Genomic DNA, 13,917 nt, shown 5'->3' on the forward strand with positions numbered 1-13,917 from the left:
AGTGACTGCAGAATGAGGCAGAAAAACTATTACATATGATTGGACCTCTGTGCCATAATACAAACTGGCCAAAACTGACCACATAAAAGATCAGTAGAAGATTATTATCTTATTGAGAACAACCTGTTTCCAAAAAACAAGTTGCAACAAGACCCTGTATGATAAGCATCCAACCCAAACCTCACAGCATCCTTCTGACCTTATTGCTGCAAACAGACAACACCATGAAGCAATGCTGACGTGCCACTTTATCTCTCAATATGACCACATGTAGGCTTTGTTTACTTTGTCCCACCATCCAGTTAACACCCAGACTTATTATATAATTAGCCACTGTATACTATTGAAGAAGAGTGAAATGCAAATATGCAGCTACGGTGACGCACTCTCATCCACAGGGTAAAATCAACTATTTTAAGATATCAAATAATTTATCTTTCCATTTCCATTTTCCAGTTCACTTTTCATAGCAAACATTTTGAGATGTCACAGTAGGAAACATGCAAATTCATAATAAAATTAGATGTCCAGGAGCAAGTACAGTTTTATTTATTGTTATTCATTATTCATTTTAGTCAAATATTTAAGTTGAGACCATTCAAAATATATCATGTTTTAGTATTAAACATACACAGCAGCACATTTATCAACACAACAGTAATAAGACTCACATACAGTATGATGACATATGATGCCTACTGTATATGGAAAACAAAACAAAACATTCTCAACGCTGGAGTTACTGTCACACAGTTGTATGGTGCAGTGTGTTCACTATTTGTGTGAAATTGTGTTGTTGTGTGAAGTCTTAAATTATGGGTATCTTGACCTTGACCTTTGACTTTAAAGGAATATTTCAACATTTTGGCAAATTCGCCCATTGCCATCATCCCTATAGTCTTAGGGGTAGGTTTTCAATATCAGTGAGTTTATCTATTAGAGTACATTAATTTAAGATGGGGAAGTCATGTGTTTCCTCTTAGCCCACTGTCTTTTGAAGGAAAGTCTGCTTAGCCTCACAACTTTCCTTCCATCTTTATCTTATTCTTTCAATTTATTTCCTTATGTTTCCCCCTTTCCTTCTGCACCATCCTCTCTAGCTATTATTCCTATGTCCCTTTTCTTTCCCTCTTCTACACCAGAAAGCAGGTAACCGTAAAGAAAGGCTTGAAGGTGTCCGCCTGCCAAAACTGATTTCCTTGGGTCCTATTGAGTAGCCTATAGCTACTGTACTTCACAACTAATTTGTTCACTTTACCAAAAATATTTTTACCCAACTAGAGGTGAAATTACATTTTAAGGATTTTGAAAGGATCAGGTACAAGCAGTCAAATATTTAGAGTCAACAAATGATTATTATTTTTTGAAATACTCAGTTTATTGGTATTTAATTGCCACATATTCCATTTACTGACTTTAAAATAATATATAAAAATCATCTTGGGTAACTTTGTGTTGTGTCAGTGACCTCCAATGTAGATGTTGCCCAGTGTTTGGTGTCTAAAAAGACAAAAGACATAACATTAGATAGATTCACATACAAGTGATGAGTTGCAATGTTGCTGTCCCAGTACAGACACATGAGACTTTGAGATTGAATAGAGAAATTAACTTACTTGTTTGCCATCCCAATGATAGGTTTCACCCAGTCTGATTTAGGGTTTCCACATACAGGTTTGTTATTTTTCATCACAAATCTGTACAGAGACAATGGAAGACAATATCACAACAATGGCAGAGGCAATGGTTAACACACACACACAGTACTTTATTGTAGAGTGTGTTGTTCCACATGTCTTGATTTTTATTCCTTACATTACTGCCTCAATGTTGCAGAAACCGGTGTCCTGGATTACATAGTATTTTATTAATCTCCTTGGAATTGGTTTTTCCTGGTACTGTGTGCAGCAAACCTTCATAGGATCTTTACAAAAGACAACCACAAGCATTTCAGCCAAAAAAAAAAAGACCATATAACATATTTAATTAGCAAAGTCTAGACAAAAACATCCCATGTGTTCTACTAAATCAATAGTGAATGAATAATCATGTGCAATAAATCACTGCAGTCATACTTACAGGTACTGCTTTCACTCAGCTCCAGCTGCGCCACCACCAGCAGCAGCACAGAAACAAACACAGCGAGCTTTGCCATTCTTTCTAAGCTCCTCTTCAGCTGTCAATCAGTTTTCTGGTCAAGATGCTCTGATGGTATGAACTGGTAAATATTGCCACAGGCACTGAGGTTTAAATACTGTGAGAGGCGGAAATGCAAGAACAATTTACCTGGAAATACCACTGTAATCCAGGTCAAGCAGGAAATACGACACACACAGGCTAGCAGGCTGGCACAAAACCCCCTTCTCTGTGGCTCAATGACAGAAATCAAAAGATGTTTTATCCACACACGTGATGCTAAATGGCAAGGCAAGGCAAGGCAATTTTATTTGTATAGCCCGTTTTTACAAACAGTTTGTCTCAAAGGGCTTCACATGGCATCATAACAACATCCTCTGTCCTTAGACCCTCACATCCACTGAGGAAAAACTCCATGGAAACCCTTTTAACAGGGAAAACCAGGAGAAACCTCAGGGTGAGCAACAGAGGAGGGATCCCTCACCCAGGACGGACAGACGTGCAATAGATGTTGTTACAGACAAGAAAACAGTTTACAGTTTATGTGAAGAAATGCAGTTCTTTCCTTATATAAACACTATTGGACACAATGACATGACAACCTCTTTGTTACAATATTTTTTGCTTCTCACTATATTGATGCTCTTCACTTTATTTCACTGTTATTGTTTTTTGTACTTTATTTGAGAGCTATAGGTACTCTGCAGATTCTGTTTAACTCATGATAATAACATAACATAACATAATACAATATAATACGATAAAGAAATGGGTCACCCAAATGATAGAAAAATAAATAAATTACAATAACACATTTGCGCTACTTTCACATTTGTGCTGTTTTCACGTAACTATTATCATACCTCGTTATATAGCGTACTATAGCTGCTTTGACTGAAATGAGGAGTGACTGCAGAATGAGAAAAACTAACCCTAACCCTTCTGTAAAACTGACCACATCAGAGATCAGCAGATGATTATTATCTTATTGAGAACCTGTTTCCAAGAAACAAGTTGCAAACAAGACCCTGTGCGATAAGCATCCAACCCAAACCTCACAGCATCCTGCTGACCTTATTGCTGCAAACAGACAACACCATGAAGCAATGTTGACGTGCCATTTTATCTCTCAATATGACCACATGTAGGCTTTGTTTACTTTGTCCCACCATCCAGTCAACATCCAGACTTATTATTAGCCACTGTATTGAAGAGTGAAATGCAAATATGCAGCTACGGTGACGCACTCTCATCCGCAGGGTAAAATCAACTATTGAAAGGTATCAAATCATTTATCTTTTCCATTTAAACTTTTCAACAAAATGCATGGTGTCACATTTCAGTCTCTGGAAAAGTTCACTTTTCATAGCCGACATTTTGAGATGTCACAGTAGGAAACATGCAAATTCATTAGCAGGAATAATAAAATTAGATGTCCAGGAGCAAGTGCAGTTGTATTTATTGTTATTCATTATTCATTTAAGTCAAATATTTAAGTTGAGACCATTCAAAATATATCATGTTTTAGTATTAAACATACACAGCAACACATGTATCAACACAACAGTAATAAGACTCACATATACAGTATGATGACATAGCCTATATGAAAAAAAACAACCATTCTCAATGCTGGAGTTACTGTCACACAGTTGTATGTGTGTTCAAATGGTGTTGTAGTTGTTGTGCAAAGTCTTACAGTAAATTATGGGTGAGATCTTGACCTTGACCTTTGACCTTAAAGGGGTATTTCAACATTTTGGCAAATTTGTCATAATCTCTATAGTTTTAGGGGTAAATTTGTTATCTTTAATTGTTGGTGCGAGCTGTTTCTAGACTGGCCAGGCAGAGATATGAGATGCTCAGCAAATGCTACTCATGCTCATAGTATTTCCGGTCTTTCCCTCAAAACTCGTCAAATACACAATCCAACAACTCCAAAACACTCTTGTAGACAAATTGTAACCTGCACATTCACTTATTTCATAGCATGGTGATGGCAATGAGCGAATTTGTCAAAATGTTGAAATATCCCTTTAAGCCTCAAATCTATATGTGTGTGTATAGATAGATAGATAGATAGATAGATAGATAGATAGATAGATAGATAGATAGATAGATAGATAGATAGATAGATAGATAGATAGATAGATAGATAGATAGATAGATAGATAGATAGATAGTGGAGAGAGACTCGGGGAATGACACACTGTGCAGATCAGCACAGTCAAGTCAAGTCAAAAAAGTCAAACGTGTTTATTGTCATTTGTACAGTGGAAAGGTGAGTTTCCCTGACAATGAAATTCTTACTTTGCTGTCCACATCACAAAACGCCAGCAATTATAAAAACTAGGTACCACTCGACCACTGAGCACCTCAAAACCAATTTTCAAAAAATCTGTGAAGGTATTTCAGTGATTTCAGCATTTTGTGAGGTTGTGCCAACTTTGACTTTGACGTTTGACCACTAAACTCAAATCAATTCATTGTTGATCAGACTGGTTGAGGTAATCAGCAAATCAGCTGTGGTTTGGGATAAAAACTGATTGGATCTTTTCAAAGGAAACTAATTATCCTCTCACACTGTAATAGTAATGGCTGAACTCTTGCTGGACTGTTTGAAGACAACAGAATCGTAAAGATCTACAGTATACAGTACCAGCTCTGACTCAGAAGAATTTATCTTTTCAGCAATACTTCACAGGTCCTGAAACCTCACAATCCTGCACGAGCAAAGGGCTCATAGCGGGCTCATTTGAGTTTTTTCAGCATCTTCTACCAAATTTTGACACGTTTTGATAATCTCAGATTAAAGTTCTTCTCACGTGTTTGGAGTGGGCTGTGAGTAAAAGCCTGACAGAGAGTGGGCCTGGGCCTACAGTGCCCTCTCTGCTTATATGTCACTTCATGTCTTGATCTAACAGAAACCTTGTTTAACCTTGTTTCTTAAAATACTCTTTTTACTAACGGAGAGGTTCATTTGTTGTGCGTGGGAACATGAGTACCATATTAAAAAAGACTCTTTAAACCGCGTAGGGAAAATTTTGCCTCACTGTATCAGAATGTGTCAGAGAAGGTGAGATCGTTGGACTATAAAGGCACTGGTATTTGTGGGATGAATTGTCAATAAATGTAAGAAAGAAATGAGTATCCCTGTGGTCAGATCTGCCCTTGCCATTAGAACCAGTTCATGATGAGATGAGATGAAGAAAAGTTAGTATATCATCTCTACTCTGCAGTGATTGTTGAGAAGAGACAGCGATTAAGTTATAATGTTCTCTCAGCATTACAATATTGATATCAAAAAAGCATGTCACAGGAAATAGGTAACGCGTAACTCAATCGTTGTGTGGTTTTGGTGGAAAGTTCATGATCAACAATTTTCTATCATGACCTATTTTAGTGGTAACAATGCACTTTCCCCCCCAGATGCACGGGGCTTGAGCAACTTGTAAGAGTTCCTCTGACCTAGAAAAGAACCATGTGCACCCTTAAAGCAACCCACTTGTCGTAGCCCACATCAAGCCAGGAGCATAATTAGGTCTCCAGTGAACCTTCACTTCCACCCTCTCTGAAGTCTTCAAAATGTCAAACAGTTTGGTTCTGTTAATCATCTTCTGTCTTTAACAGTATTTTGTGCATGGTGAGAGTCATCGACACACCTTTGTAACTTCCCATGCTGCACTGGTTCTACAGGACCTTTTGTTATTACTGAAGGTGTGGTACGAGAAGACCTAATTTGAGTGAACCAGCACCTATAACACCTATATTTATTTTTTTCGTATTTGGTGAGGATACCAAGTCATTGTAAGTTCCTGCTCTCTCTTTTCTCATCTGGTTCTATTCTTTATTTAAACTCTAACGCAGAAACATTGTTGTTGTTAATCCCTGCTTGCAACATGATCTTGGATTTGACTTCCTAAATTTGTTGTGTGACATCATTTCTTTGCCCTTGGAGTTTTTCACTTTATTTGATATACTGTATGTGATTGGTCTCTTTTGCCCCTTGTTCCCATTTTCAGTCATTAGGGGAAAATGAGGGGAATTTCTGTGGTGGTGTGATACTTTTGATGGGGGCTGACCTTATCTTTCCATCTGTAAGTTTCCTGTTTCACTGAGGATTGTATAAAAGGCTGCTGATACCATCTCTTTGCCACTCTCTTTACTCCACCTGCAGACAGACAAGACATCAGCTCAACTCAGAGTCACTGCTGCCAACATACGAACGAAGAGATGGTGTCAATCAAAGCAACAGTGATGGTGATCACACTCCTCACTGTTTGTCTGCTGGTGACAAACACATCTGCAGGTAAGCATCAGGTTACCTCTCTTGTCTCCGTCTCCATCTCTCTCTGTTTTTTAATTGTTATTCAGTTTGTTTGTTTTTTGTTTTTTTTTACTTTCCCTCGTGTCCCACACACCTGCATCTATTTATTCCTCATTAGTGTTTTGTGTCACCATACCCTGAGGAAGACCAGGTTAGGTCGAAACGTCGGTCCCGTTTGTATTTTAATAAAACTATATTTTTCTACATCGAGGTTACGAGTCGAGCGACTCCTTTTTTCTCCGTTCACTTTCCAGATTATTAAACACAAAGTTATAGATACTTTTTCTTTTCCACTGTTTGATCGGATTGTCTTTTCTCTCGTTTCACAGTTCCTCGTGGATGCTGTCCTGGGTACTCAACAAGAAAAATACAACTTGATCAAATCCGGGGGTACTCGATCCAAATTGCCACAGAGCTGTGCCCCTTCAATGCAATAATGTAAGTGTCAATAAAATGATGTTCATCACCTGCTCTTGTTCCATTACTTTAGTGGTACTGATAACCAAACGTTTTTTTTTTCATTCTATAGTTTTCACACAAACACCAAACCAGTTTGCACCAATCCTGCTTTGAAATGGGTGATAGAATATGTCAACATCATGAGGTAAGATTTCTCAAAGAAAGTGTTGAAATATTACATATAATATAACTGTCAGAAAATTCTACAGTTTGTGAAATGTATTTGCACAAAAGCAGTAATGCTAATAATAATGGCTTGTTTTTATTATCATTTCAGGAATAGAGTTCAAATGATTCACAACAGGATCACAAAAAAGCGAGCATAAACTTTGAAGATGAAGTTTTTCTGCTTCAGCTTTTTGAAGGCGAGACTGCGGCGATGAGCAACAAACTATTTTCCATTGTAATGTGATGTTTCAAGTGATATTTCATGGTTTTAAAACTCAGCATACTCCTGTTTTTAAAAACAGCTGTTAATAGAAGCAATGTGTTGTTATGCAATATAGTCATCAGCTCAGTTGTTAGAGTGGTATAGCTACATTATTTTTTATTTTTTGTATGAAAGATTTTGTATTTTTGTACAAGTTTTAAAATACAATCATTAAAGTTTTCTTTGAAAAAATAAAATATTGTTATCTTATATTTCTTGATAAACCACTCTGTGTGTATGTTGTTGAACCAAGTGCGCCAGTCCATGACAACATACCACAGTTATCTCTAATGTGTTTATCTTTCACATGGTGAAAAACCCCAGCGTTGGAAGTTTTATGCCCTATGATCAAAATCATCACATCATTGTAACCTTGGTTCTCTGAGTGAGAGACTATCTCTCCACTCAGTTACATATTCCATATGTATGGGATATGACCCCGCTAGAGGGCTGCACGGGCCTGGAAATCTAGCCCGTACCCGGCCCGAGCCCGAGACTCTCAAACCCGACCCGAACCGAGCCCGAATTAACAAATTAAAAACCAGGCCCGACTCGACCCGTTACCCGAAGTGTTATTATGCAAAATGCACGTCATTTTCAATGACATTTAACAGCGCAACGCTCGTCAAGCGGCTCGGAAGTGAGACGACTCGGTAGAGAAAGAGAGAGAGAGAGAGAGAGATGGACACGGCCGTGTGTGAGTGTGTGTGTGTGTGTGTGTGTGTGTGTGTGTGTGTGTGTGTGTGTGTGTGTGTGTGTGTGTGTGTGTGTGTGTGCCACTCATACACGACAGGAACCAGCAGAGAAGGACCGAGAGACGTGCCCAGCGACACCAGAGGGCAGCTGCATCCAACCTGCATCTGGGCTCCCCTGCCGACTGCGGACGGATGATCAGGCCTCGGGTTACCCACGGGCTCGGGTCTGGTAGCCATGCTCTAGACCAGTGGTTCCCAACCTTTTTCTTAAGGGACCCATATTTTTACCGTTGAACCGATTATATTTCAGCAATTTAATAACAGCATGGAACAAACAATCAGGAGAACCTGTGTATGATTACAACATATTTCTTCAGAACTTGTAGGCTACTTTTAAAAACATAGGCTTATTGTGTTTTTAAAAGTACAAGTTCTGAAGAAATGTTGTAATTTTACACAGGTTTTTACTCATTGTTCCATGCTGTTTTTCAAATTCATTATGACTGATATTGTCCTGCTGTATATTATGTATTTAATGTTTTAAAACTGTTGATATTCAATCATCTATTGATATAGGCCTATCGGAGTTGATGAGCTTTCAGGACATTCTTCACTTTGACCTCACAGTGAAGTCAGATCTGGGGTTATATTCATGTAACATAACTTAAAGGGATAGTTCACCCTAGAATGATATTTCGCTCATTATCTACTCACCCTCATGTTGACTAAGGGCTGGAAGAATTATCAGAGTCCACCGTCCCTTCTCTGAGTTACAGGGGGTCTCGGCGTAGCAGTGAATTTCAATGCAACGGTTGCAAAGGGACACCAGAGCTCTTCGTAAAAAAACACACACAAAAAAACATCCAAATACCTCCATGATGCTCGTATGTAATGTCCGTCTTGTGCTGAAGCCCCAAATTGCGTAATTGTCCCGAAAAAAATTAAATAAGTCTATATTTTAAGCTTGTTTGTAGCGGAAGCTTCTCGAAGCTCCTCTTCCTGGTCCGTCCAAATCTCGCGTGATTCGCAGTAACCGCACTGACGCCGGCGCAAATCACGCGAGATTTGGACGGACCAGGAAGAGGAGCTTCGAGAAGCTTCCGCTACAAACAAGCTTAAAATATAGACTTATTTAATTTTTTTCGGGACAATTATCTCTCCACTCAGTTACATATTCCCTATGGGGTAGACCTTTAAAGCCAGGGACACACCGAGCCGACCGTCGGGCGTCTGGCCTCGTCGGACGGCGTCGGCAGCTCGTCTGTTTGGTGTGTTCCTCTCCGTCGGGGAGCCTCGGGTCTTGTCGGATCTCGTCGGGGCCGATTGAACATGCTCAGTCGGGACTCGTCGGCCGTCGGGAGAGTAGACTCGTCGGGTACTCTGATTGGCTGTGTGCTAGCTATGGCGATTCTGATTGCCGGTGCCCTAAGCGAATCAGCGCGGTGTGTGGGAGGGACGGAAGTGACCACAGTAAACAAACGGTGTCCTAGCCTGTGCTACAGTAAAAATGGTATAGGCCTACAAAATAAAAAGAGGAGTAAAGCAATATATTAAGCGGCAATATATATATATTTAAACATCAAAGATTTTCAATCAAACCCACATAGTTTGAAACAACGTTCAAAACACACACAGCTCACAACTAAGCATATAAAGCCCGCTAGCTTAATGCTAACGTGTAATGTAAAACACCATAGACGGGCTAACAGAAATTAGCATCGGCTATCGCCAATTCGCAGCAACCGAGCCACAGCAGTAAGCTGCTAAAAACTGTTTTAATTTCGGCTTTAGCGCTGTTAAAACGTGGCTGGTTAAATTGTTTTGGGGAGATAAATGTTGGTCTCATTGATGAAATTAACTGTGGCAGTGGCATTAGTTTGTTTGAATGAACAGTGAGCAGAGCTGCCCCTGGTCTGTATTGGTCTGTATTTCTATGGGGGAGTCCTCGCCACTCAGTCGCTCTGGTCGGCAGTCGGGGCAGTGTGTTTCACTTTTTCCTTTCTCCCAACGAGAGGCGACAGACTCGTCGGCCAAAGCCGTCGGCGTCGGGACGCGTCGGGAAGCGTCGTGGCGGTGTGTTCCTGGCTTAAGACACCGCTATGAGGAGATGGTGCAGTCACAATCCCACACCACAATGTGCAACACACGAACTATGTACAAATATACAATATATACAATTCACAGGAGAAGGCCCCGCAAGGCGCTAGGGCCAACCCTGAGAGGGAAAGGGCTGCCATGGAAGCCCGCAAGATGCAAGACTAACCCAAGGACCCCTGACGGAACAGGCACCCCAGTCTCGACAAGCAATGACCCCGCAAAGGGCTGCGGGCAGCAGCGGCGTACCCTGTCACACCAGGGGCCTCATTTATCATTGTGGATACACCTTTTTTTTACACCCTTTCCCCCCCGTTTTGTGCGTACGCACTTTTCTCCGACAAATTTGGGATCTATCAAGCCAAAACCTGACGGGAAAAAGTGCGGACATTTACACCCATTTTGACCCTGGCGTACCGTGATTTACACCTTTTTTGAGGAACAGGAGGAATTGGCGACACCGTTGCTGAGTCAGAGAACTGCAGTGTGAGAGGGAGAGAGGAGCGCAGAGTAGCCTACATTTAGAAAAGCACAGTAGGATTTTTTGAAGTAATAGGCTAGTGGTAGTGGTGGACCATTGCTGCTGGTAATCCAACTCGCTCTATAATAACACTAGGCTCTATGTTAATTGATAAACAGAGTGGATTGAGGATTTTGCTTTTTTGCTTTTACACACTCTAGTGTGAAGTCCGACAAGGATCAAACCCGCCAAGTTTAAAAACACACCGGCAGCAGCGCACACTGATCTGCAGCCTGGACTGTTATTATTCTGTCACCTGAGTTAACGAGGTGCACGTGAGTTTGGAGCTGACGAGAGGAGAGAATAAAGAGCGAGACAACGCGGCCCTGAGGAATATGAAGGACTCAGCTGTAATGGAAAATGACCTAAACCGAGTCCAGTAGAGCTGTAACTGTGTAGTGGAAAGCCATGCAAAGTAATGGTAACTATCGTGGAAATCCTGCCTTACATTGTTTTAACATCTAGGTAAAAAAAAAAAAAGATTTTCTGGGATAAAGGGGCAGATTAGGCTACATAAGATTATTATTCTTTCTGCTCCCTTTTGTTGAGATTTGGGAGGTTTTTGTTTTTATTGTAGCTTATTAAAATGCAAGATCATTTTTCTGACTGAGTTATTGCCCCATGTCGCCGTGTCTCTCGCTTTTGGAGAAGTTCCGCTCCTTCCCCCGCCCGTTGTCTTTGTTGTCACTTTGTAGCCGCTCCACAGAGCGCACATGGCTACTTAATATGCACGTGCAGACCATATATGGTTGTGTATAGGCGTTCTGGGGGTGGAGTAAGAGGTGTGTTCACGTGTGCACCATTCTTGGGTCCGGTGTGATTTATCAAAGAGAAATTGCGGAGAGTTGTGCGTACGCACAGTTTGATAGATCTGAAAAAGGTGTAAATATTTTGGGTGTACGCAAAAATTTAGTAGCAGTTTTACACCCTTTTTGATAAATTGAGGCCCCTGGTGTGACCGGACCACCGCCGCCCGCTGGGGGTGTTTGCAGCTCAGGGCCGCGAAGAGAACCCCCTCCAGCTCCAGGACAGTCATGTGTTGATCCAGCCACTGGTTGGTCCAGACACCATTGATACTGTAGCCTTCGTGAACGGCGCCACACCCAAAAGAGGATGCATCTGTGTTTGGAACATCGGGCACAAATTCAAGCCCAGCAGACATCTCTGCACGGGCCGCATGTGCGAGAAGGTGAGAGGGGTCGCCCATACCATGGGACCCATGGTGGTCCCTCCACCACAAGACAAAGGCAGAGTCCCTAGTCGACCAGAGCGAGCAACTGGAAAAGGGCGAGGCAAGTCCTGAAAGCTTGCTGCCCCTCCAGGGGCAGTGCAACCGTCGCCCACCTCGAGGGCAGGACCATACCCCAAAAGGCAGACGGAGGAGACTGGTTGGCCAGGGCCTGGTAATTGTCAGGACCTTGGAGGACGCTCGGAGGACCCCTCAGCCTTGGCAGGTGGTCCTCCCCTTCTGCCCCGTTGGGGGTACCTATGCCGCCGGGAATCCTCCAACGTGAGTCTGAGATCCCCTTGACCCCATGTTGAGGCCTCTGGAGTTGGTGCCGGCTGAGACCATGACGGTCCAGACCTTCCAGAGCCTGTGGCATTTCTAATATTGGTTAAAATCATTGGTGGGAAATGACCAGGAAGTACGGGCAAAGTAGCACGTAATTGTACGGGAGTTACGCTCTAAGACACAGCCTGTAAAATGCAGGGAAATTAGTGGCGGGGTGAGCGAGAGTTACTGTGGTGTAAAGTAGGACAGGAGTTGCGTGCTAATACGTTATACTGTAAAAACGTGATGGAAGTGAGCGAGAGTTACTCTGTACTTGTGTGGAAGATGGTGTAAAGCAGGATGTAAGTTAACCAGAGTTACGCGCTAAGACGCAGCCTAGTTACACAGTAAATGCACGGGGGAAACAGGGGGGGAAGTGAGCCGCAGTTACTTGTGTGAAATAAGGGGCAACCTACGCGGAAAGAGAGCAGTAGGTACGCTCTAAGTCTAAGTTATGTAGTGTTACCGGCAATTTCTGTGGTGGTGTGATACTTTTGATGGGGGCTGAGCTTATCTTTCTGTAAGTTTCCTGTTTCACTGAGGATTGTATAAAAGGCTGCTGATACCATCTCTTTGCCAGACAAGACATCAGCTCAACTCAGAGTCACTGCTGCCAACATACGAACGAAGAGATGGTGTCAATCAAAGTGACAGTGATGGTGATCACACTCCTCACTGTTTGTCTGCTGGTGACAAACACATCTGCAAGTAAGCATCAGGTTACCTCGTCTACCTTGTCTCCGTCTCCATCTCTCTCTGTTTTTAATTGTTATTCAGTTTGTTTGTTTTTTACTTTCCAGATTATTAAACACAAAGTTATAGATACTTCTTCTTTTCCACAGTTTGATCAGATTGTCTTTTCTCTCGTTTCACAGTTCCTCGTGGATGCTGTTCAGGGTACTCAACAAGAAAAATACAACTTGATCAAATCCGGGGGTACTCGATCCAAATTGCCACAGAGCTGTGCCCCTTCAATGCAATAATGTAAGTGTCAATAAAATGATGTTCATCACCTGCTCTTGTTCCATTACCTAGTGGTAGCCTACTGATTTTCTTCTTCTTCTTTTTTTCTCCATTCTATAGTTTTCACACAAACACCAAACCAGTTTGCACCAGTCCTGCTTTGAAATGGGTGATAGAATATGTCATCATCATGAGGTAAGATTTCTCAAAGAAAGTGTTGAAATATTTAAGCAATATCACACGAGAGGGAGTGCTGTTGTAGTACTCAGCTTCGGACTAATAATGTTAGATAAATGACTTGTAACTTGTTACAGGAAGAGAGCCTCTCTCATCCACAACCGTCCATTGGCTGAAAACCAAACCCTCATCAGAGCCACTGACCCGGTGCCACAGCTCTGCTCTCGTCTCGGTGGCACTGCAACTCCACGACACATAAGCACCCCGTAAACAGGAAAGTTAATCTCTTGTTTATGACGATACGATTACACACAATACACACATCGTTACCTGTGTATGGTAATCCATCGATCCACTGATTGATTATCAGCAAAGCTCAGCAAAACAGCGGATGTGTCTTGCAGATTCGCTAAATGATGCAATTATAAATCGATGAAAGTCGTATTTTGATCAACTTTATGTTTCAAATTAATTATTTTACTCGTAAACCGTGTTGGTATCCGCGGGGTCTTAAAAAGTCTAAAAAAGTCTAAAATTTGAAAATCTAAATTTTAGGCCTTAAAA

The 13,917-nt window shown here is 41.5% G+C and overlaps 2 protein-coding genes across 3 annotated transcripts; one reads left to right on the forward strand and one right to left on the reverse strand.

The window, feature by feature from the left end:
- Nucleotides 1–1,410: 1,410 nt before the first annotated feature.
- On the reverse strand, nucleotides 1,411–2,202 carry ccl20a.4 (chemokine (C-C motif) ligand 20a, duplicate 4). Its single transcript, XM_083990595.1, has 4 exons — nucleotides 2,080–2,202; nucleotides 1,816–1,924; nucleotides 1,617–1,697; nucleotides 1,411–1,500 (listed from the first exon to the last, which is right to left on the reverse strand). Exons 1-4 carry the CDS (start codon nucleotides 2,153–2,155, stop codon nucleotides 1,461–1,463), a joined length of 306 nt encoding a protein of 101 aa, XP_083846721.1. The 5' UTR covers nucleotides 2,156–2,202; the 3' UTR covers nucleotides 1,411–1,460.
- A 4,113-nt stretch (nucleotides 2,203–6,315) lies between these two features.
- On the forward strand, nucleotides 6,316–13,707 carry ccl20a.3 (chemokine (C-C motif) ligand 20a, duplicate 3). 2 transcript variants are annotated; one of them, XR_014596106.1, is made up of 4 exons: nucleotides 6,316–6,445; nucleotides 6,793–6,901; nucleotides 6,993–7,067; nucleotides 7,200–7,353. XR_014596106.1 is itself a non-coding variant. In XM_083991604.1 (4 exons), exons 1-4 carry the CDS (start codon nucleotides 6,370–6,372, stop codon nucleotides 13,621–13,623), a joined length of 393 nt encoding a protein of 130 aa, XP_083847730.1. In that variant the 5' UTR covers nucleotides 6,322–6,369; the 3' UTR covers nucleotides 13,624–13,707. The 2 variants fall into 2 exon arrangements, 1 of the variants encoding a protein (XP_083847730.1); XM_083991604.1 differs by lacking the exon at nucleotides 7,200–7,353 and adding an exon at nucleotides 13,491–13,707 and having other exon boundaries at nucleotides 6,322–6,445.
- The last annotated feature ends 210 nt before the right edge of the window (nucleotides 13,708–13,917 follow it).

The sequence above is a fragment of the Trachurus trachurus genome (genome assembly GCF_905171665.1).
Source record: "Trachurus trachurus genome assembly, chromosome: 17".
NCBI lineage: Eukaryota > Metazoa > Chordata > Actinopteri > Carangiformes > Carangidae > Trachurus > Trachurus trachurus.

Bases quoted from the DNA above. Each gene is read 5' to 3' on its own strand.
- ccl20a.4 (XM_083990595.1), bottom strand. From the start codon at position 2,155: ATGGCAAAGCTCGCTGTGTTTGTTTCTGTGCTGCTGCTGGTGGTGGCG. The intron at 1,925-2,079 runs GTAAGTATGACT...TCTTTTGTAAAG, and splicing joins GCTGAGTGAAAGCAGTACCT to ATCCTATGAAGGTTTGCTGC. The intron at 1,698-1,815 runs GTAAGGAATAAA...GTCTCTGTACAG, and splicing joins TGCAACATTGAGGCAGTAAT to ATTTGTGATGAAAAATAACA.
- ccl20a.3 (XM_083991604.1), top strand. From the start codon at position 6,370: ATGGTGTCAATCAAAGCAACAGTGATGGTGATCACACTCCTCACTGTT. The intron at 6,446-6,792 runs GTAAGCATCAGG...CTCGTTTCACAG, and splicing joins GGTGACAAACACATCTGCAG to TTCCTCGTGGATGCTGTCCT. The intron at 6,902-6,992 runs GTAAGTGTCAAT...TTCATTCTATAG, and splicing joins TGCCCCTTCAATGCAATAAT to TTTTCACACAAACACCAAAC.